The sequence below is a fragment of the Salmo salar genome, chromosome 03, assembly GCF_965601325.2.
Source record: "Salmo salar chromosome 03, fSalSal1, whole genome shotgun sequence".
Lineage (NCBI taxonomy): Eukaryota > Metazoa > Chordata > Actinopteri > Salmoniformes > Salmonidae > Salmo > Salmo salar.
The window spans coordinates 44025825-44048259 of NC_138293.1; the positions used below are offsets into that span (position 1 = coordinate 44025825).

General features: G+C 41.5%; 2 protein-coding genes across 7 annotated transcripts in view; one reads left to right on the forward strand and one right to left on the reverse strand.

The window, feature by feature from the left end:
- LOC106600469 (signal peptide peptidase-like 2B) overlaps nucleotides 1-13995 on the reverse strand; it is a 60100-nt gene extending 46105 nt beyond the window's left edge. For 4 of the 6 annotated variants that reach the window (XM_082973515.1, XM_082973514.1, XM_082973513.1 and 1 more), the window contains exons 1-5: nucleotides 13879-13995; nucleotides 8882-8998; nucleotides 8514-8729; nucleotides 6557-6646; nucleotides 6032-6171 (exon numbers count right to left, since the gene is read on the reverse strand). In XM_082973515.1, coding sequence (XP_082829641.1) covers nucleotides 6032-6171; nucleotides 6557-6646; nucleotides 8514-8729; nucleotides 8882-8998; nucleotides 13879-13926 — 611 coding nt within the window. In that variant the 5' untranslated portion in view covers nucleotides 13927-13995. The remainder of the gene's footprint in view (nucleotides 1-6031; nucleotides 6172-6556; nucleotides 6647-8513; nucleotides 8730-8881; nucleotides 8999-13878) is intronic. The other 2 variants (XM_045714854.2, XM_045714853.2) reach the window with 1 other exon arrangement.
- A 1211-nt stretch (nucleotides 13996-15206) lies between these two features.
- Nucleotides 15207-20804, forward strand: LOC100195694 (LSM7 homolog, U6 small nuclear RNA associated (S. cerevisiae)). Its single transcript, NM_001140723.2, is given in 4 exon segments — nucleotides 15207-15236; nucleotides 19382-19496; nucleotides 19735-19806; nucleotides 20080-20804. Coding segments are annotated over 4 exon segments (336 nt in total). The 5' UTR covers nucleotides 15207-15230; the 3' UTR covers nucleotides 20223-20804.
- Nucleotides 20805-22435: the final 1631 nt, after the last annotated feature.

Below are 22435 nucleotides of genomic sequence, written 5' to 3' on the forward strand. Positions count from 1 at the left end.
AGTGATGGTGATTTCAGAACCAAAGTGGGGGGACAAAAAAACATAGGCTCCCCCCAATCTGATAGTGGTAGTGGGTCGGTAGATGCCGAGTCTCCCTTTGGCTCAGCTCAGGTGCCTATATAGTACACACCATAGACATACATAATTTACACTCTCACACACACACACACATCAGCTCAGACAGCTCCAGCTCATGAGCTACATCAGCAGCAGATATTAATTTAAATCCAATTTTATTAGTCACATGCACCGAATACAACAGGTGTAGACCTTACAGTGAAATGCTTACTTACGAGCCCCTAACTGACAGCGCAGTTCCAAATAATACGGATAAGAATAAGAGATTAAAGAGGATCAATAAAAAATAACAATATATACAGGGTGGGTGCCGGTACAGAGTCAATGTGCGGGATCACCGGTTAGTTGAGGTAATATGTACATGTAGGTAGAGTTAATTAAAGTGACTATGTATAGATGACAACAGAGAGTGGCAGTGGTGTGGAGAGGGGGGCAATGTGAATAGTCTGGGTAGCCATTTGACTAGATGTTCAGGAGTCTTATGGCTTGGGGGTAGAAGCTGTTTAGAAGCCTCTTGGACCTAGACTTGGCGCTCCGGTACCGCTTGCCGTGTGGTAGCAGAGAGATCAGTCTATGACTAGGGTGGCTGGAGTCTTTGACAATTTTCAGGGCCTTCCTCTGACACCGCCTGGTATAGAGGTCCTGGATGGCAGGAAGCTTGGCCCCAAGCTTGTACTGGGCCGTTCGCACTATCCTCTGTAGTGTCTTGCGGTCGGAGGCCGAGCAGTTGCCATACCAGGCAGTGATGCAACCAGTCAGAATGCTCTCGATGGTGCAGCTCTAGAACCTTTTGAGGATCTGAGGACCCATGCCAAATCATTTCAGTCTCCTGAGGGGGAATAGGTTTTGTCATGCCCGCTTCATGACTGTCATGGTGTGCTTGGATCATGTTAGTTTGTTGGTGATGTGGACGCCAAGAAACTTGAAGCTCTCAACCTGCTCCACTGCCCCGTCGACGACAAAGGGGGCTTGCTCGGTCCTCTTTTTCCTGTAGTCCACAATCATCTCCTTTGTCTTGATCACGTTGAGGCAGAGGTTGTTGTCCTGGCACCACACGGCCAGGTCTCTGACCTCGTCCCTATAGGCTGTCTCGCTGTTTGCCGGTGATCAGGCCTACCACTGTTGTGTCATCGGCAAATTTAATGATGGTGTTGGAGTCGTGCAGTCATGAGTGAACAGGGAGTACAGGAGGGGGCTGAGCACACACCCCTGAGGGGCCACTGTTTTGAGGATCAGCTGGGCAATGTTTTGTTACCTACCCTGACCACCTGGGGGCGGCCCCTCAGGAAGTCCATGATCCAGTTGCAGAGGGAGGTGTTTAGTTCCAGGGTCCTTAGCTTATTGATGAGCTTTGAGGACACTATGGTGTTGAATGCTGAGCTGTAGTCAATGAACAGCATTCTCACATAGGTGTTCCTTCAGTCCAGGTGGGAAAGGGCAGTGTGGAGTGCAACAGAGACTGCATCATTTGTGGATCTGTTGGGGCGGTATGCAAATTGGAGTGGGTCTAGGGTTTCTGGGATGATGATGTTGATGTGAGCCATGACCAGCATTTCAAAGCACTTCATGGCTACAGACGTGAGTGCTACGAGTCAGTAGTCATTTAGGCAGGTTACCTTAGTGTTCTTGGGCACAGGCACTATAGTGGTCAGCTTAAAACATGTTGGTATTACAGACTCGGACAGGGAGAGGTTGAAAATGTCATTGAAGACACTTGCTAGTTGGTCAGCGCATGCTCGCAGTCCACGTCCTCGTAACCCGTCTGGCCCTGTGGCCTTGTGAATGTTGACCTGTCTAAAGATCTTACTCACATCGGCTGCGGAGAGCGTAATCATACAGTCTTCCGGTACAGCTGATGCGCTCATGCATGTTTCAGTGTTATTTGCCTCGAAGCGAGTGTAGAAGTAGTTTAGCTCATCCGGTAGGCTCATGTCACTGGGCAGCTCTCGTCTGTGCTTCCCTTTTACATTTACATTTTAGTCATTTAGCAGACGCTCTTATCCAGAGCGACTTACAGTAGTGAATGCATACATTTCATACATTTTTTCCGTACTGGTCCCCCGTGGGAATCGAACCCACAACCCTGGTGTTGCAAACACCATGCTCTACCAACTGAGCCACACAGGACAAGGCAAAGCTGGGCACAGTGCGCAGTTGGACAAGGCTACTGATATTGCCTGGGGTTATCCGGCATGCAAAATGACTTGTAGATTAATGACTGTCAACCCAGTTACATGCAGTTCGACACTGAAAGAGAGGACGCATCAGTTGTCACAAAAGATGAGCGGGGCCTCCCAAGTGGCGCAGTGGTCTAAGGCCAGAGATTCTGGGTTCGAGTCTAGGCTCTGTTGCAGCCGGCCGAGACCGAGAGACTCATGGGGCGGCGCACAATTGGCCCAGCGTCGTCCGGGTTAGGGGAGGGTTTGGCCGGCAGGGATGTCCTTGTCCCATCGTGCACTAGCAACTCCTGTGGCGGGTTAGGGGAGGGTTTGGCGGCAGGGATGTCCTTGTCCCATCACTCACTAGCAACTCCTGCGGCGGACCGGGCGCAGTGCGCGCTGACACGGTCACCAGGTGTACGGAGTTTCCTCCGACACATTGGTGCAGCTGCCTTCCGGTTTAAGTGGGTAGTGTCAAGAAGCAGTGCAGCTTGGTTGGGTTGTGTTTCGGAGGACACACGGCTCTCGACCTTCGCCTCTCCCGAGTCCATACTGGAGTTGCAGCGATGAGACAAGGCTAACTACCAATTGGATACCACAAAATTGGGGAGAAAAAGGGGTAAAAAAATATTTTTAAATTTAATTCACAAACAAAAAACATTTGCTAAACATTTTAGCTAATTGCCAATTTGTAGCATTTTAATCTATTTTCTGACAGGTGCGCGGTCAAATGCACTTGTACGTTAATTAAAAAAAATATACATATATATATATATATATACACACATACATACACACACACACACGTTTGGTTTCTGAGCTTGAACTATTATTAATCATTAGTTATAAAAGAGACATGAGGGGTGCCATAATGAAGCTTGGGAGAGGCTGAATGCAGGGAAAATGGTCACATGTGGCAATACTGATAAGGGGAGGAACTGTTTAAGGCCCATTTCACTCAGCTCCCTGCCTAGCAATAATGATGCAATGTGTAGTGATAAGGAGACTCCACCAAAAGTTGGGTATGTATACTACCACGGGTGAAACCATGTCTTTGTCTAATACAGCTGTATTGAACCTCTGGGAAGAAAAACTTGGTTTAAAGCTTTCATAGAATCCGTTGAGTTTGTACTCTGAAAATTAGTAACTATTAATTTATATATACACAGTTGAAGTCGGAAGTTTACGTACACCTTAGCCAAACACATTTAAACTCAGTTTCACAATTCCTGACATTTAATCCTAGTAAAAATTCCATGTCTTAGGTCAGTTAGGATCACCACTTTATTTTAAGAATGTGAAATGTCAGAATAATAGTAGAGAGAATGATTTATTTCAGCTTTTATTTCTTTCATCAAATTCCCAATGGGTCAGAAGTTTACATATACTCAATTAGTATTTGGTAGCATTGCCTTTAAATTGTTTAACTTGGGTCAAACGTTTTGGGTAGCCTTCCACAAGCTTCCCACAAGAATTTGGATGAATTTTGGCCCATTCATCCTGACAGAGCTGGTGTAACTGAGTCAGGTTTGTAGGCCACCTTGCTCGCACAAGCTTTTTCAGTTCTGGCCACAAATTTTCTATGGGATTGAGGTCAGAGCTTTGTGATGGCCACTCCAATACCTTGATTTTGTTGTCCTTAAGCCATTTTGCCACAACTTTGGAAGTATGCTTGGGGTCATTGTCCATTTGGAAGACCCATTTGCGACCAAGCTTTAACTTCCTGACTGATGTCTTGAGATGTTGCTTCAATATATCCACATCATTTTCCTACCTCATGATGACATCTATTTTGTGAAGTGCACCAGTCCCTCCTGCAGCAAAGCATCCCCACAACATGATGCTGCCACCCCGTGCTTCACGGTTGGGATGGTGTTTTCCGCTTGCAAGCCTCCCCCCTTTTCCTCCAAACATAATGATGGTCATTATGGCCAAACAGTTCTATTTTTGTTTCATCAGACCAGAGGACATTTCTCCAAAAAGTATGATATTTGTCCTCATGTGCAGTTGCAAACCGTAGTCTGGCTATTTTATGGTGGTTTTGGAGCAGTGGCTTCTTCCTTGCTGAGCGGCCTTTCAGGTTATGTCGATATAGGACTCGTTTTACTGTGGATATAGATAATTTTATACCTGTTTCCTCCAGCATCTTCACAAGGTCCTTTGCTGTTGTTCTGGGATTGATTTGCACTTTTCGCAACAAAGTACGTTCATCTCTAGGAGACAGAACGTGTCTCCTTCCTGAGCGGTATGACAGCTGCAGGGTCTCATGGTGTTTATACTTGCGTACTATTGTTTGTACAGATGAACGTGGTACCTTCAGGCGTTTGGAAATTACTCCCAAGGATGAACCAGACTTATGGAGGTCTACAATTATTTTCTGAGGTCTTGGCTGATTTCTTTTGATTTTCCCATGATGTCAAGCAAAGAGGCACTGAGTTTGAAGGTAGGCCTTGAAATACATCCACAGGTACACCTCCAATTTACTCAAATGATGTCAATTAGCCTATCTGGAATTTTCCAAGCTGTCTAAAAGCATAGTCAACTCAGTGTATGTAAACTTCTGACCCACTGGAATTGTGACACACACACACACACAGTACCAGTCAAAGAAATGTGGACACACCTACTCATTCAAGGGTTTTTCTTCCTTTTTACATTGTAGAATAATAGTGAAGACATTAAAACTATGAAATAACACATATGCAATCATGTAGTAACGAAGAAAATTGATAAACAAATCAAAATATAAAATATATTTGAGATTCTTCAAAGTAGCCACCCTTTGCCTTGATGACAGCTTTGCACACTCTTGGCTTTCTCTCAACCAGCTTCATGAGGTAGTCACCTGGAATGCATTTCAATTAACAGGTGTGCCTTGTTAAAAGTACATTTGTGGAATTTATTTCCTTCTTAATGCGTTTGAGACAATCAGTTGTGTTGTGACAAGGTAGGGGTGGTATACAGAAGATGGTAAATTGGTACCTATTTGGTAAAAGACCAAGTCCATATTATGGCACGAACAGCTCAAATAAGCAAAGAGAAACAACAGTCCATCATTACTTTAAGACATGAAGGTCAGTCAATCCGGAAAATGTCAATAACTTTGAACGTTTCTTCAAGTGCAGTCGCAAAAACCATCAAGCGCTATTTATTTAGAATTCAAGGCACACTTAACTACCATGGCTACCACAGCATTCTGCAGCGATACGCCATCCCATTTGGTTTGCGCTTAGTGGGACTATCATTTGTTTTTCAACAGGACAATGACCCAACACACCTCCAGGCTGTGTAAGGGCTATTTGACCAAAAAGAGTGCTGCATCAGATGACCTGGCCTCAACAGTCCCCCGACCTCAATCCAATTGAGATGGTTTTGGATGAGTTGGACTGCTGAGTGAAGGAAAAGCAGCCAACATGTGCTCAGCATATGTGGGAACTCCTTCAAGATTATTGGAAAAGTATTCCAGGTGAAGCTGGTTGAGAGAATGTCAAGCTGTCATCAAGACAAAGGGTGGCTATTTTCTACAATCTAACATGTAAAATATATTTAGATTTTTTTAACACTTTTTTGGGCTACTACATGATTCCATATGTGTTATGTCATAGTGTTGATGTCTTCACTATTTATCTACAATGTAAAAATTGTCAAAATAAAGAAAAACCCTTGAATGAGTAGGTGTCTATACTGTATATATCTGCCACACTTCTTGATGTCCTTGCTGATACTGCTACTACCAGTCTCACTTGTTGTTGTCCTAACTGCTACTGCTACTACTAGACTACTACCAGTCTTACTTCTTGATGTCCTTGCTGCCGGCCCAGTATCCTCCGATGGCCACTGTCCCCACAGCCATGAGGAAGATGATGACCATGTTGTAGTCCAGGACAGGCTCGCTCGGGGCGTACATGGCCACCTCTCGGCCCTGTCCAAACGTCTGCAGGGGACAAGAACATGGCATTTGGGTCAATTTATTGATATTTGTTAGTCAAGTTCATTTTCAAACATTACGTTTGTTTGAACAGAGTCACATACATGAGGATGCAACATGCCAACCGCGGCAGATAAAACATGTCATAAATAGAACTGACCTGGTATCTTACCCTCAATGCTTTCTCTACATGTTAGAGACATCTCTGATCTATAAGATATATGCTTTACTGAACATTGCACAATCCCACATTGTGCCTTGCTGAACAGTGTTGATGTAGCCTGGTCCCAGATCTGTTTGTGCCATCATTCTACTCCTTGACACTCCTTGTCATGCCAAACAAGCATGATGGCTGGTACCCAGGCTAATATTGGTTGGTCTCCCCTCTCACCTTCCTGATGTCCAGCATGTCAATGTAGCTGAGCAGCGCCACAGGGATGTCAATCTTCTCATACTGAGTCTTGTTTCCTGCCGGTGGGGTCTTATCAGGAAAAATAAATGAGCAAATACGGTACAGAACCAAAAGCCTTTTGGAAAAATCTATATTCAATCTATTATTCATACACAAGTAGGCTACTAGGACAGATACACACGATGACCTACAGTCACCTCCAAAATAATTGCCACCCTTGACAAAGCAAAAAAGACTGTTTAAAAAATAAATAATACAAATACTGTGCTATATTGTATGCTCAAATTATATTATTTTCTACTAATGCAATTGTTCAGAGAAATATTTTTGTTTAACAAGTAAAACAACCAGAAAAATAGGTGTCAAAATTATTGGCAGCCCTGTTTTTAATACATCTTTTTCAAAAATATTTCATGAATTTGGAGAACACATTGGGAGGGATCTTAGACCATTCCTCCATACAGAATATTTCCAGATCCTTGATATCCTTCAGTCTGCACTTATGGACTGCCCTCTTCCATTTAAACCACAGATTCTTTTAAATCAGGTTCGAGTCAGGAGACAGATGGCCAATGCAAAATGTGGATTTTGTGGTCAATTAACCATTTCATTGTGAATTTTGAAGTGTACTTGGGGTTATTGATCCACAAGTTTGAGCCTCCTGGCAGAATCAGACAGGTTTTTGGCTAAAATATCCTGGTACTTGTTAAGGTCAACGGCATCAGGAACTCTAACTAGGGCCCCAGGACCAGTGGAAGCAAATCAGCCGCATAACATCAAAAGATCCACCACCATATAGATAGGTACCAGTAGGTATGAGGTTATTTTCTGCATACTTCTTTTGACGCCAAACCCACCACTGGTGTACATGGTTTTGAGACTTAGTGACCCGAAGATACCAAGTTGTGTAATTTTCCAACTTTGACTCTTAGATTTTTCTTTGACTCCCAAACCATCTTCTTCACTGTGCATGGGGACACTTGCGTCCAATACCAGGCAAGTTGACCACTGTTCCAGTGGTTTTAAACTTCTTGCCCTAATAGTGGTAAGTGGTATATTTGTTCATTTTTCTAGCAATTTTTGTTGTACCTAATGCCTGATTTATGAAGGTGAACAACCATTTGTCTTGTCTTTGCCTTTTCTCATGGTGATGGATGTCATACATTGTACATGCGTGTTACCAAATTTGTATACCCCCAGTGAAACGGGAAGACATGGAAGGCCACAATACAGTACAAACTGAGATTATGTTAAGTAGAATGTTATTACAGATTTTATTTTGTTTGATTTAATTTCTAAGAATCTTTAGGGGTGCCAATAATTTTAACATCTTTGAGAAAACATATATTACTTCTTAAACAAAATCGTTTTCTCTAAGCAATTGTATAATTTTTCATACAATATAGCTCAGTATTTATATCATTTATTTATACAGTATTTTTTGCTCATCTTCATCAAGGGTGCCAATAATTTGTGGTAACTGTATAACCTGAATACTAAGGTGTGTCCCAATGCTCTTATTCTGCTTCTTTCCTTCCAAGCCTATCAGAACTGCAGTAGTGAAGATCAAAGAGAACAGGAGAGATAGCTAAAGAACATAGACAAGTATGACAACCACAGGCTAAAATGATAGGACTTGCTGAATGATATGGTTTGACTCTTACTAGCCTGTCTTTTCTGAATGATATGAGTTGATTCATGCCAGCCTGTCTATATGAGTAGTCTCTCACCAGCTTGTCTTTGCTAAATGAGTTGACTCTTACCAGCCGCGGTCTTTGCTGAATGATATGACCAGTAATGTAGTTGTAAATGCTGATTGCCATTCGCGGTAAGTAAAGTTGCACTCCCTATACTTTCAATGCCTTTTTTTCTGCAAAAGGTGGTTGAACACAAATTTGGTTTTACCCTCCAATACACCATTGGATAATACTCTTACCAGTCTGTCTTTGAAGAACAATTCACCTCTTACCAGTCTGTCTTTGCTGATGATGAGCAGCCCTTTAGCTCCGTTGAGCTGGGCCAGGCGGACCTTCTCGTAGAAAGTGCAGTTCCCCCTCATTACCATGGGGATACGATTGGGGAAGCCCCCCTCCGGGACTTCCGACGAGGAACACAGGACTGACGGTGTCAGGTCATAGACCTGGAGACGGGACTGGAGACAAAGGATAGGTTAACAATGGGGGCTGCTCGCAATGTTTCAACTTGTCAGGGCAGCTGTATTTTGAGAGTATCCAGCATAGAGCACAAACACACACGAATGTTTGTCCGACATCTCTCAAGAAGTTAGGTTACTCCACCACTTACTGCTTTGTTGAGGTGCTGAGGTAGACGAGCCCACTGGGAGTTGAAGAAGATGCAGTAATCTTTTCCTTTGCTCTGGCCTTTGTTTCTGAAATTGGCCATGCCATATTCCCCGACAACCTGGCATAAGATAATGAAAATGATTAACAGACAGTGGTCAGAAGATCTTAAGATGTTTCAGACTGGCCTAGACCTTGATAATGACTCTCAGTTCCATTACATTACACATAAGAGTCATTGGACGAAGGTGTAATGTTCAGACCGAGCCCCGACACTCAATCGGAACCAGTGGAGGCTGCTGAGGGGAGGACAGCTCATAATAACGTCTGGAATGGAGTCAGTGGAGTGGTATCAACCACATGGAAACCATGTCTTTGATGTGTAGGATACCATTCCATTGACTCCATTCAAGACATTATTATGAGCCATCCTCCCCTCAGTAGCCCCCACTGGTCTGAACATTAACACGCATCGCTTGCGGTACGGTTTTGGAAGCATAAGGACTGTATCCTTCATATAAGCAAAAAATAATTAAAAGAAAACTACAGGTTAAATTGATACACACTTTTATAGGGTTAGTGTTCCCACACAGCCATATCTCCATGTTACAGCACGTTTACGGAAGACAGAAGGACCACCTGTGCTAATTAGCTCTCTAGCATGCTCCGAACAACTGTGTGACGGAAGAAGGCTGCCAGAAACGTGTTGTCACCCAAAAAATACTGTGATGAAGTCGGTTATAACACTGTACAGTAAGTCTATATTTGGCATTTTGCAAATTATTTGGATGTAATATTAACTTATGGATAGGGGGCAGTATTTTCACGGCCGGATAAAAAACGTACCCGATTTAATCTGGTTATTACTCCTGCCCAGAAACTAGAATATGCATATAATTAGTAGCTTTGGATAGAAAACACTCCAAAGTTTCTAAAACTGTTTGAATGGTGTCTGTGAGTATAACAGAACTCAAATGGCAGGCAAAAACCTGAGAAGATTCTGTACAGGAAGTACCCTGTCTGACCATTTCTTGGCCTTCTTTGTCATCTCTATCCAAAACAAACGATCTCTGCTGTAACGTGACACTTTCTAAGGCTCCCATAGGCTCTCAGAAGGCGCCAGAACGTTGAATGATGACTCTGCTGTCCATGGCTGAAAAACAGTAGCGCATTTGGTAAGTGGTCGATCTGAGAACAATGAGATGGGTGCGCGCGTGCACGTGAAGAGTCCATTTTAGATTTTGAGTCTTTGAACGGAAAGGACGTCTCCCGGTCGGAATATTATCGCTTTTTTACGAGAAAAATCGCATAAAAATTGATTTTAAACAGCGTTTGACATGCTTCGAAGTACGGTAATGGAATATTTAGAATTTTTTGCCGCTATTTGGATATAACTATGGATTATTTGGAACCAAACCAACATTTGTTGTTGAAGTAGAAGTCCTGGGAGTGCATTCTGACGAAGAACAGCAAAGGTAATCCAATTTTTCTTATAGTAAATCTGAGTTTGGTGAGTACCAAACTTGGTGGGTGTCAAATTAGCTAGCCCGTGATGGCGAGCTATCTACTCAGAATATTGCAAAATGTGCTTTCACCAAAAAGCTATTTTAAAATCGTACACCGCGATTGCATAAAGGAGTTCTGTATCTATAATTCTTAAAATAATTGTTATGTTTTTTGCGAACGTTTATCGTGAGTAATTTAGTAAATTCACCGGAAGTGTTCGGTGGGAATGCTAGTTCTGAACGTCACATGCTAATGTAAAAAGCTGGTTTTTGATATAAATATGTATTTGATTGAACAAAACATGCATGTATTGTATAACATAATGTCCTAGGAGTGTCATCTGATGAAGATCATCAAAGGTTAGTGCTGCATTTAGCTGTGGTTTTGGTTTTTGTGACATTATATGCTAGCTTGAAAAATGGGTGTCTGATTATTTCTGGCTGGGTACTCTGCTGACATAATCTAATGTTTTGCTTTCATTGTAAAGCCTTTTTGAAATCGGACAGTGTGGTTAGATAAAGGAGAGTCTTGTCTTTAAAATGGTGTAAAATAGTAATATGTTTTAAAAATTGAAGTTTTCGGATTTTCGAGGAGTTTGTATTTCGCGCCACACCTTATCATTGGATATTGGAGTGGTGTTCCGCTAGCGGAACGTCTAGATGTAAGAGGTTAAAGTAAAGGGCTTTATGTTTCTAAAACGGTATCTAAATTGAGAATCGATACACATTTAGATGGAGTATTTGGCTGTTTTGGCTGCCAGAGCCAGTCTACCTCTGAAAATAACAAGGTCCTTGGACTTTAAAGTGACAATCAGCAGTAGAAACAATAACAAAGGCGTGTCCCCGCCCCTGTTTTGGGAAAAAGCTGATGATAGGGCTGGAGAAATGTAACCACCCTCAAATACATAGACAGAGCTATGATGCAAGGAATGACCATAAATGATATCACAATTATAGTTTTAAACCTCTACGGGATCGGTGTCCCCCCCACGGGACGGTTGAGCTAACGTGCGCTAATGTGATTAGCATGACGTTTTAAGTAACAAGAACATTTCCTAGGACAAAGACATATCTGATATGGGCAGAAAGCTTCAATTCTTGTTAATCTAACTGCAGTCCAATTTACAGTAGCTTTTACAGCGAAATAATACCATGCTATTGTTTGAGGAGAGTGCACAGTTATGAACTTGAAAATGTAATAATAAACCAATTAGGCATATTTGGTCAGTCTTGATACAACATTTTGAACAGAAATGCAATGGTTCATTGGATCAGTCTAAAACTTTGCACATACACTGCTGTCATCTAGTGGCCAAAATCGAAATTGAGCCTAACCTGGAATTTTTGTGACCTTTCTCTTGCATTGTGACCTTTCTCTTGCATTTCAAAGATGATTAAATAAAAAAAAATACTCCTTTATAAAGTGGTCATCTCTGTATACCCGTCGCAAGACCCACTAGTTGATGCTTATTTACAAAAACCTCTTAGGCCTCACTCCCCCCTATCTGTGATATCTACTGCAGCCCTCATCCTCCACATACAACAACCGTGTTGCCAGTCACATTCTGTTAAAGCTCCCCAAAGCACACACATCCATGGGTTGGTCTCCTTTTCAGTTCGCTGCAGCTAGCGACTGGAACGAGCTGCAACAAACACTCAAACTGGACCGTTTTATCTCCAGCTCTTCATTCAAAGACTCAATCATGGACACTCTTACTGACAGTTGTGGCTGCTACGCGTGATGTATTGTTGTCTCTACCTTCTTGCCTTTGTGCTGTTGTCTGTGCCCAATAATGTCTCTACCATGTTTTGTGCTGCTACCATGTTGTGCTCCTGCCATGTTGTGTTGCTACCATGCTATGTTGTCATAGGTCTCTCTTTATGTAGTGTTGTGGTGTCTCTCTTGTCGTGATGTGTGTTTTGTCCTATATTTTTAATCCCAGCCTGGTTGTGAATTAAGTTGTCAAGGAAGTGAATTTGTGTTTATACAGGACCTACCCTCCGTATGGAGACTCTGGCTCGCATTTCCAGAGCAAGCATAAATTGTTTTTAAGACTGGCCACACTAACGTTAACTGTGCGTGCAGTACCGCATCTTTCCAACACCAGTTAACGTTAGCTAGCTAGCTTTACTCTTATGCACAAGCTTAGCTAGATATTTCTCAAAGTGACAATACCAGCAGACACGATATGAGAGGCGTATAAACGATTAGAAAATGAATCTTAAACCACCGCAATACTTAAATGATCAAAGTCATGTTACACAAGGATTTACAGAGGACATCTAGCAGACTCGGTGTGGCGCAGTGGTCTAACGTGCTGAACAAACCGCCCGCGTGCGTCTTCGCGCGCATGTTGATTTTGTCCACCCACACCAGACGCGAGCAGGACACAGGTTGAAATATCAAAACAAACTCTGAACCAACTATATTAATTTGGGGACAGGTCGAAAAGCATTAAACATTTATGGCAATTTAACTAGCTAGCTTTCAGTTGTACAGGGATATAAACATTTGGTTGTTATTTTACCTGAAATGCACAAGGCCCTCTACTCTGACAATTAATCCACAGATAAAGGGGTAAACTGAGTTAGTTCCTAAAATTCTCTCCACCTTCTGGCTTCCTCTTTTGGCTTTATATGGCGGTTGGCAACCAACTTTAAGGTGTATTACCACTACCAACTGGACTGGAGTGTGGACCTCAGTTCATCTTTCAATCACCCAAGTGGGTATATGCTCCTAAAAACCAATGAGGAGATGGGAGAGGCAGGACTTGCACATGTAAAGTGTCACACATAGAACCAAGTTCTATTTTAGCATCTGGATACGCAGATGCTCGTTGATGCACACGCGATGCGAGCGGTGTGGTCAGCATGTAATGCACTGCATCGCAGTGCTAGAGGCGTCACTACAGACCCAGGTTCGATCCCGGGCTGTATCACAACCGGCCGTGATCAGGAGTCCCATGTGGCAGCGCACAATTGGCCCAGCATCGTCCGGGTTAGGGGAGGGTTCGTTGTAAAAAAAACAATTTGTTCTTAACTGACTTGCTAGTTAAATAAAGGTTAAATAAATACACAATAATAACGAGCCCTGTGTAGCTACGAATATTCTCAGCGCCCTACTGTACCTCGACTAACCTGTACCCCCGCACATTGACTCGGTACCGGTACCCCCTGTATATAGCCTCGTTATTGTGATGTAATTGTCTTGTGTTACTTTTTGATTTGATTTAGTTTATTTAGTAAATATCTTCTTAACTCTATTTCTATAACTGCATTGTTGGTTAAAAAAAGGTACGCATTTCACGGTAAGGTCTACACCTGCTGTATTCGGCGCATGTGACAAATAAAATGTGATTTGATTTGTACTCAATCGTTGGTGTATGTTAGCATGCACGCTAATTACCTTGACAAAAGTACACGTACTGACTGTTTAGATTGTTTTACAGATTAAGGCCACATTATATTGGGTGAATAGACATGAGACCAATCTCACCTGTTTTATGAGAATAACTGCCCAAACCAGGTTTAGCGAAGCCTTCATGTTGCTTAGCTTATTGTTATCTCCCCATTACCCGCACTACTCCGGTCCAGTCGTGACTAGTTACCACAGCCACAAAATCATAAATATGGCTAAACTCCGCCTATTTCTAAAAAGTATCTTCTTAAAATCAGATTTTAAACCGAACCTTAACTACACTGCTAACCTTATGCCTAAACTTAACCTTAAATTAAGACCAAAAAGCTCATTTTTGTTTTCATGAATTTTTTAAAAACATTTTTTTATTATTATTATTGGAGAAAAATCTGTATAAGAAGTATACAAACAGACAATGATAACATATGCTAGGGGGTACAACAAACGACAGATTATACAAAGACCTTAAAAGGTGCACACATATTGATTGTTTTAACAGCTTTCTTATTAGAAGAATGTATACTGGTCTTAATGTACTGCTAGAATTCCTTATAGAAAACACAGAAGTGTTTTTTTATTAGTGAATTTACATTTATGAATATGACATTTTGCCATTAGCACAATCAGATTATTATGGTTAAGGAAACCGAGCAGCACATTCTCCCATAAAAAAACAAAAGTCATCAAGAATATCAACAATTATAAAACTGAGAATATCTTTCCATAATTGTTTTCATGTAGACAATGCCAAAATAAATGTGAAACTGTTTCTGGATGCTCAACACAAAAAGTACAATCAATGTTAATGTATTTTTTAAGATTCTTCAGGTAATGATTCGCAGGGTAATACTTATGGATCATTCCGAAAGAGACCTCTTTGAACTTGTTAACAAGCAAGTATTTGTTTGGTAATAACCAGACTTTTTCCCAACAAATATTAGTGACCAATGTATTCCAGTAACTTGTGACATAAGGAATGGACACAATATCCATTTGAAATAAAGCACGTATAGACCTATTGTTCTGAGGGAGCAAGGAGAAACATATTTTCCCTATTGGTTTTCATGAATTTTTATGATACCCATTGCTCAGCACAGTGCGGCCACCAGCTGTTTTGCCAGCTCCCGCTCATATTATCAAATGCGTTTATCATTGGTTCATTTTGATCCAGCGCCGAGTTGCATACATTTTGATTGGTTTACATCGATGTCAATGAAATTATTGCGATAAAATCCAGGTGTTTTCTGTCAGCATACTAGCTAAACTTGTGATTTACAATACATTGAGGCGTTAAAATTGGCCTAAAAATTGGCTACATTTGATTTAATGTATATAGAAACAACTTGAAACAGCTGAGCTAAAAATTTATTATTTTGCTTCTTCCGGGTCAAAGGTTGGAGTTCGAAAGGCGTGGCTGGAACAGTTTAAAAATGGCGGTGAGTCAATCATATCTTCCATAAACTTTTCTAAATCGTCGTAAACTATTTATTGTCTATTGTATATTATTTACTTAGCGATTGAAAATACGTGTCTCTTTCAATCTAGTAACAGTATTCTGGTAACTAGCAAGTGAGGGCAGAGTAGACATATTTGGGAGCGTGCTGTTTAGATTGCATCGTGTTGTCAATGAAACCGACAAAGCAAAGAATTATCCACCCACTTGAATACATCTCTTGAAACCCCATTGGGACGTTGCAGATGACGAGAATACATTCGGCAAAACGTGCAAGGTTACGTTAGACTACATTAGAAAATTCCGTATAGACGGAATAAAAAAAACATAAGCATCAAATGAACTCAAGTTGTCTGAGAATGATGGGCCGTCTACTACAAAAACCAAACAGGGCAGTTCGTACAGGCTGCAGGACGTTGTGGAATATTTGGTAGAGGCTTTTATACTGAACAAACAATTTAACGCAACATGTAAAGTGTTGGTCGCATGTTTCATGAGCTGAAATAAAATTCCCAATAAAATTCCCAGAAACGTTATTTTCGCTCAAAAAGCTTATTTCTAAAATGTTGTACACAATTGTTTACATCCCTGTTAGCAGTGCTTGACTTGGGATGGAAGAAGTGCAGGAGCTGTCTTTTTCCAAATCGGTCCATTAGACTATATTCACTGAAATTCACAAATTACATTATGCTAGACAGACCTGACTATTCACTGTTAACGGTTTATACAAATTTTCCATGACTTCTAACCAAATGTTCATAACTATTATTATAGCCTACATGAAAAAGTAAGTATTATTGGCACTGGAAAGCTGCTCTGTGTGATGTAGACATACCACCTTCTACCGTGGTTGTGCCCATAATCAAGGCACTTAGTCCCCCACATAGAACTGCACTGTTAGTCACATGTTGTTAACATGTGGTCAACCCTCCATCTGGAGAGCTCCTGGGTGTGCAGGCTTTTTCAACATTACAAACAAATACTTTTGTCTTTATAAAATGATTCCCTCGTTCAATAAATCAGGAATCAAATGGATACGGTAGGGTACTTCAAAGCAAGGTATCTAACTAGACATGTTTATATATAAGGCAGAAATAATGTTTCTGGGGAGATCTATACACAGCAAGTTATTTGTCAATTAGGCTACTCTTAGAATATTTTTAACGTTGTCACAATTACATGGCTAATGTTTAATAGAGGAGAATCCCAGCTTTCCAACTGTGCAGATGTATTTAGGCTCTACAGTGCCGGTGGAAAGGCAACAACAAAATGAATGCTTAGTTAGCTATAGTTACCTAGAGAGACAACTGCTACTAGTTATGTTTTGAATTGGTGATCTAGTTAGTCTGTCATTATTTTATACCTGCTTCTGAAATGTCGCGCTCTCTCTCCTCGGGCAACGGCCCACTCGCACTGGCACACATGTAGCACCATAGACCTGCACTGAAGGGTCATTCCGATATTGGCTGATATGTAGTTGTTTAATTGATTGATCATATTTAAAGTGTGCTTTCATGAATTACATTAACAACAATTATGAAACAAATTTCCATGACTTTTCATGACCGTACAAACCCTCATTTGACAATTTGGAACAGCGCATCATGCCATTCAGGCGGGCACATTTTCAATCTGCACAATCTCGAAAAGCCTACTGTCACACACAGATTCACAGATTAGAAGCAAATAAACTTGAACAAAGCGGAATCAAGAAATGAATTCCCACTCTCCATTGCTATTCAATGAAGATCCCGCATTCATTCCGCTTTGATCAACCTTTTTTGCCTTGGTGTGTGCATCTGGAGCCAGTGACAGGCTATTTTGTTTTTTTATAGAGGAGCAATTCTCCCAAAATTTGAAGTGCCGGTACAGCCTTCAAACAGCTCCCGCCCAAGTAAAGCACTGCCTGTTAAGGAGCATTTCTCCTTTGCCAAGATATGCCACACCTGTTAGGTGGATGGATTATCAAGAAGCTGATTAAACAGCATGGTCATTACACAGCTGCACCTTGTGCTGGGGACAATAAAAGGCCACAATGACACAGATGTCTCATGTTTTAAGGGAGTGTGCAATTGGTAACAGCTGTTGTCAGAGAATTGAATGTTACTTTATCTCCCCGTACTATTTGCATTGTCCCCCACATTTTTTACGCTACTGCTACTCACTGTTTATTATCTATGCATAGTCACTTTACCCCTACCTACATGTACATATTACCTCGATTAACCTGTACGGTATCCCCTGTATATAGCCTCGTAATTGTTATTTTACAGCAATTTTTTTTCTCTTTTTTTTCTTCTTCAAAACGCATTGTTGGTTAAGGTCTTGTAAGTAAGCATTTCACGGTAAGGTCTACATCTGTTGCATTCGGCGCATGTGACAAATACAATTTGATTTGATAAGCCGACCACCAACGTCGTTTTAGAGAATTTGGCAGTACGTCCAACCGGCCTCAACCACAGACCATCTGTAACTACACCAGCCCAGGACCTCCACATCCGGCTTCTTCACCCGAGGGATCGTCCAAGACCAGCCACTAGGAACACTAATGAAACTGTGGTTTTGCACAACCAAAGAATTTCTGCACAAACCATCCCAGGGAAGCTCACACCTCTGGACAACCAGAAACTCCGTGCATTTATCAATAAACGTGAAAAACGGAGGTGCAGTTCCTACTAGTGGCCAACTCAGGAGACTGCAAGGGAGACTGCAAGGGTAGTAGCAAAAAAATGGCAGAGTGGATCATTTCTTCCATAAACTCTAGCCTTTTTGGATTTGGTTGTGGGCACTCCCCAACCTCGTGGCAATTCTGAGGTATTAATTTTGAGTGGACTGAGCGGTGAAATAGAATTAGAACTGCCTGCAACCTACGAGGTAAATTGGAGCCAAGCAACCAGCATAGCAACGGACCCTTTGGTTCATTACTTAATCCGGTCAGAACGTTGCAAATTCTAGCAACAGCCCTAGCAACAGAATCTAGAGCTCATCGAATCCCATTGTGACACTATTTGGCCGGGGGACACTATTTGGCATGACAGCCCCCTTCTTGACATTAATTTCCTGCGATAGTACACATTTTGCCATGGGGCGTAGAGAAAATAACCAGGTTTCCATCTAAACTTTTATGCGAGTAAAGTAAATGTTGGATAAAAAAATGTCATGACAGGCCTAAAGGAAATAGCTAATTTGTCTGTAAACTTTCCAAGTGTCAACAAAACACTCTAGACAAGGTGGAATCTTTTTGTGTCAGTAAAATTCATTATGCAAGAAATGGCGGTGGAAAAGCTTTTATGCGCAAATATTGATATAATAACCATCGTATCGAAGTAAACTTGGATGAGCTTTTGCACTCAAGGTATTTAGACCTACTTACACCTAATGGTTATTTTTACTTAAAATTATTATTGCAGATTTACCTAATATACTTGTTATTCAAACATTATTGAATTGATAAATAGTTATTAGAAATTGTCAGGTTGACAATGTATGTAAGTCTTTACGTCTCTAACATAACTGGGTCAAATACCTCCTAAAATGAATAAATTCCTCCTTTCCAATAAATATCGATGGTCTTCTTCTGGTGACATGATGATCGATGCTTGGCTGCCAAATTATTATTATTATTATTAGATTTTTGTAAATTTATTTAACCCTTTTATTTAACTAGGCATGTCAGTTAAGAACAAATTCTTATTTACAATGGCGGCCTACACCGGCCAAATCCGGACAACGCTGGGCCAATCGTTCGCCGCCCTATCGGACTCCCAATCACGGCCGGTTGTGATACAGCCTGGATTCGAACCAGGGTGTCTGTAGTGACGCCTCTAGCACTGAGATGCAGTGCCTTAGACCACTGTCTAGCGGCCAGGGGCCCTAAGCGACCGTTTATGTCGCTTATGCCTGGAACTGACCCTGCATAAACTTATCCAAAACCACCTAATATATCGTCCACTATCGGTTCTATAGTCCTTACAAATTGAAAATAGGTGTCTTTCAATCTAGTTACAGTATTCTGACCACTACTACCGAGAGATGGAGTGGGTTGAGATCTTTGTTAGCGTGAGGTGGAAACTCATGATTGATTCATAGTAGCGTGCTAAATAAATATACTAAATGTTTTCCTTTCAGGACAGAAACCAGGACAGAAACAAGGAAGGGGAGAAGAAGAAGAAAGAGAGTATCTTTGACCTGTCAAAGTACATTGATAAACAAATCCGTGTGAAGTTTCAGGGAGGACGAGAGGGTAGGCCTAAATCACAGTTTTTACCTTTTGATCTAGCTATTGAAAAGAAAGTGAAGTTAACATTTACTTAATCCTCTTCATTACTATGTGAAAACATGCAGCTTTCACAACAGAACACTGACAAACTTTTGCCTGTGTGGAAATGCTGTTCCATGACTGGCCACAGTCCTCATCTTCTTCTCTAGTGTTCTTCTCCCTGATTCTATTCAAGATAATAATCCAAATTTATTTGTCTCAGCCAGTGGAGTCTTGAAGGGGTTTGACCCCCTGTTGAACCTGGTATTGGACAGCACCATCGAGTACTTGCGGGGTATGTAGCAGAAACTAAGACTTGCTTGTATGACCTCATATCACTTCTACATAAGTAAAAATGCACTCCTGGGTTTGTGAGGAGACTGTTGCCCACAGACTTAAATGGAATACGTATGTGATGTAGCCCCTCAGTAAAAAAATTGACAATGAAACCAAAAGGTCATCATTTGCCAATTTTAAAAAGAAGCATGTGTTGGGTCAATCATGGTGAAGTTGCACATACTGTCAATGACCTCTGGCCTGTTATGTCACTTCCTTCTATTGTTTCCAGATCCTGACGACCAGTTCAAGTTGACCGAGGACACGCGGCAGCTGGGCCTGGTGGTTTGTAGAGGGACGTCCGTGGTGCTCATCTGTCCTCAGGATGGCATGGAAGCCATCCCCAATCCCTTCATCCAGCAGCAGGACGGATAGTCGGCCAGTCTCATTCCTCTCGGATGACCTCACAGTAGTCTAATTCCTGGGGTGTATGTCAATTGTATTTCCTTGATTCCTCGCACCCTCTACTTGCCTCTTTCACAAAATGCATTGGAGAAGATCCGAGGGTGGGGAATGTAAGATTTACTCCATGTGCTTTGAGAAGGAGACAAGGAGGGAGGATGTGAGGATTCAATTAAATATAATTGAGTAACTCCTATGCTCCTCTGCCCCATCTCCCCAAAGTGTACTTCATGTTTACAGCCCCACACGTCTTTGAGTCCCTATAATCAGGAAAATCATTTTGTTGTAATTTAATTGGTGTTGCCAACCTGAATATTGATCTAGCAGGGTATGATAGCATGTATTTTGTTTATAACTGAAGAATAGTGATTTAAATGTTCTTTTTTGGTGGGGAAGTGTCTCTGACTGCAGATTTTTTGTTGTTGTTGCTGTGATGGTAAACACTGAAAACGGTTTTATTACTTTTTACTACTGTTTTCCCAGTCAGGCCAGGATTGAGCAATATGGCATATTATGTTTTTACATTCCAAATGTAATACATTGACTATTTTCTTTATTAGTGTGTTTTGCATTGTCTTTGAGCCTCAATGGAACATAGGGCCCAACTGGATTAAATAATTGTGATTAATGAAACGTACACATGCCAAGCAGTGGCGATTTTAGCATTTAAATCTTGGTGGGGCAAAAAAAACAAGTGGCATTACATTTACATTTACATTTTAGTCATTTAGCAGACGCTCTTATCCAGAGCAACTTACAGTAGTGAATGCATACATTTCATAATTTTTTTAGTTTTTGTACTGGCCCCCTGTGGGAATCGAACCCACAACCCTGGCGTGGCACACACCATGCTGGCATTGCAAACACCATGCTACACCAACTGAGCCACAGGGAAGACTGGGTTTAGGTCAGGTGATTGTGGAGACCAGGTCATCTGAAGCAGCACTCCATCACTCTACTTCTTGGGCAAATAGGCCTTACACAGCCTGGAGGTGTGTTTTGGGTCATTGTCCTGTTGAAAAACAAATGATAGTCCCACTAAGCACAAACCAGATGGGATGGTGTATCACTGCAGAATGCTGTGGTAGCCATGCTGGTTAAGTGTGCCTTGAATTCTAAATAAATCACTGACAGTGTCACCAGCAAAGCACCCCCACACCATCACGCCTCCTCCTTCATGCTTTATGGTGGGAAATGCACATGCGGAGATCATCCGTTCACCCAAACCGTGTCTCACAAAGACACAGCGGTTGGAACCCAAAATCTCCAATTTGGACTCGAGACCAAAAGGACAGATTTCCACTGGTCTAACGTCCATTGCTTGTGTTCCTTGGCCCAAGCAAGTCTCTTCTTCATATTGGTGTCCTTTAGTAGTGGTTTCTTTGTAGCAATTCAACCATGAAGGCCTGATTCACACAGTCTCCTCTGACCAGTTGATGTTGACATGTCATGCATGCCAGCAAAGCCACAAGACTTAACATTAATTGCACTATAGCGGTGACAAACGGTGCCCACAAACGGTTAGGGCCTACATAAAACTGTCCCAATATAAACCGACAATGAGAAGCTCTTACAATATTCGATGGTTACATTTCTCTAAAACAGGTTATACGTGCACCATCAAGTTAGAACAGTAGGCAAAATTAATAAGGGTGAGGCACATTGAACACCATTTAGGTCTTTGCGTGTCAAAAAAGATACACGTCATATAACACTATTTGATGTGTTAAATAAGCTTTTAATTTGACATGCCAAATAACACAATTCTATTATAGAATGTTGTGTGTGCTGAATTTGTACGTGCAAGCCAAGCGCCAGCACCATGAGTGACACAACACTGAGCCAATCACGGCGCAACGCTCCAGATTTTGCTGGCTCGGCCCACCACCACAGAAAGCACTGAGCTAGGCTGAAACATCTGCATTTTGGAGCGGTCTTACTCAAGAAAACAAAAAAGAGACCATGATTGTATGCAGCTTTATTAACTGAATTATATATATTTTTTACATTGTTTGCAAACTGATATGTGACATGTATTTATGCCAAAATAACATGTTAAACAGGCAAGCCCAAAAAATATATTTATTTATTTTTGCTATAAATGTGGAGCTCTGCCCCACCTGCCCTGGATGACGGGTCGCCACTGATGTCAAGATGTCCAAGTTATGGAAAAGATAATGTCATGT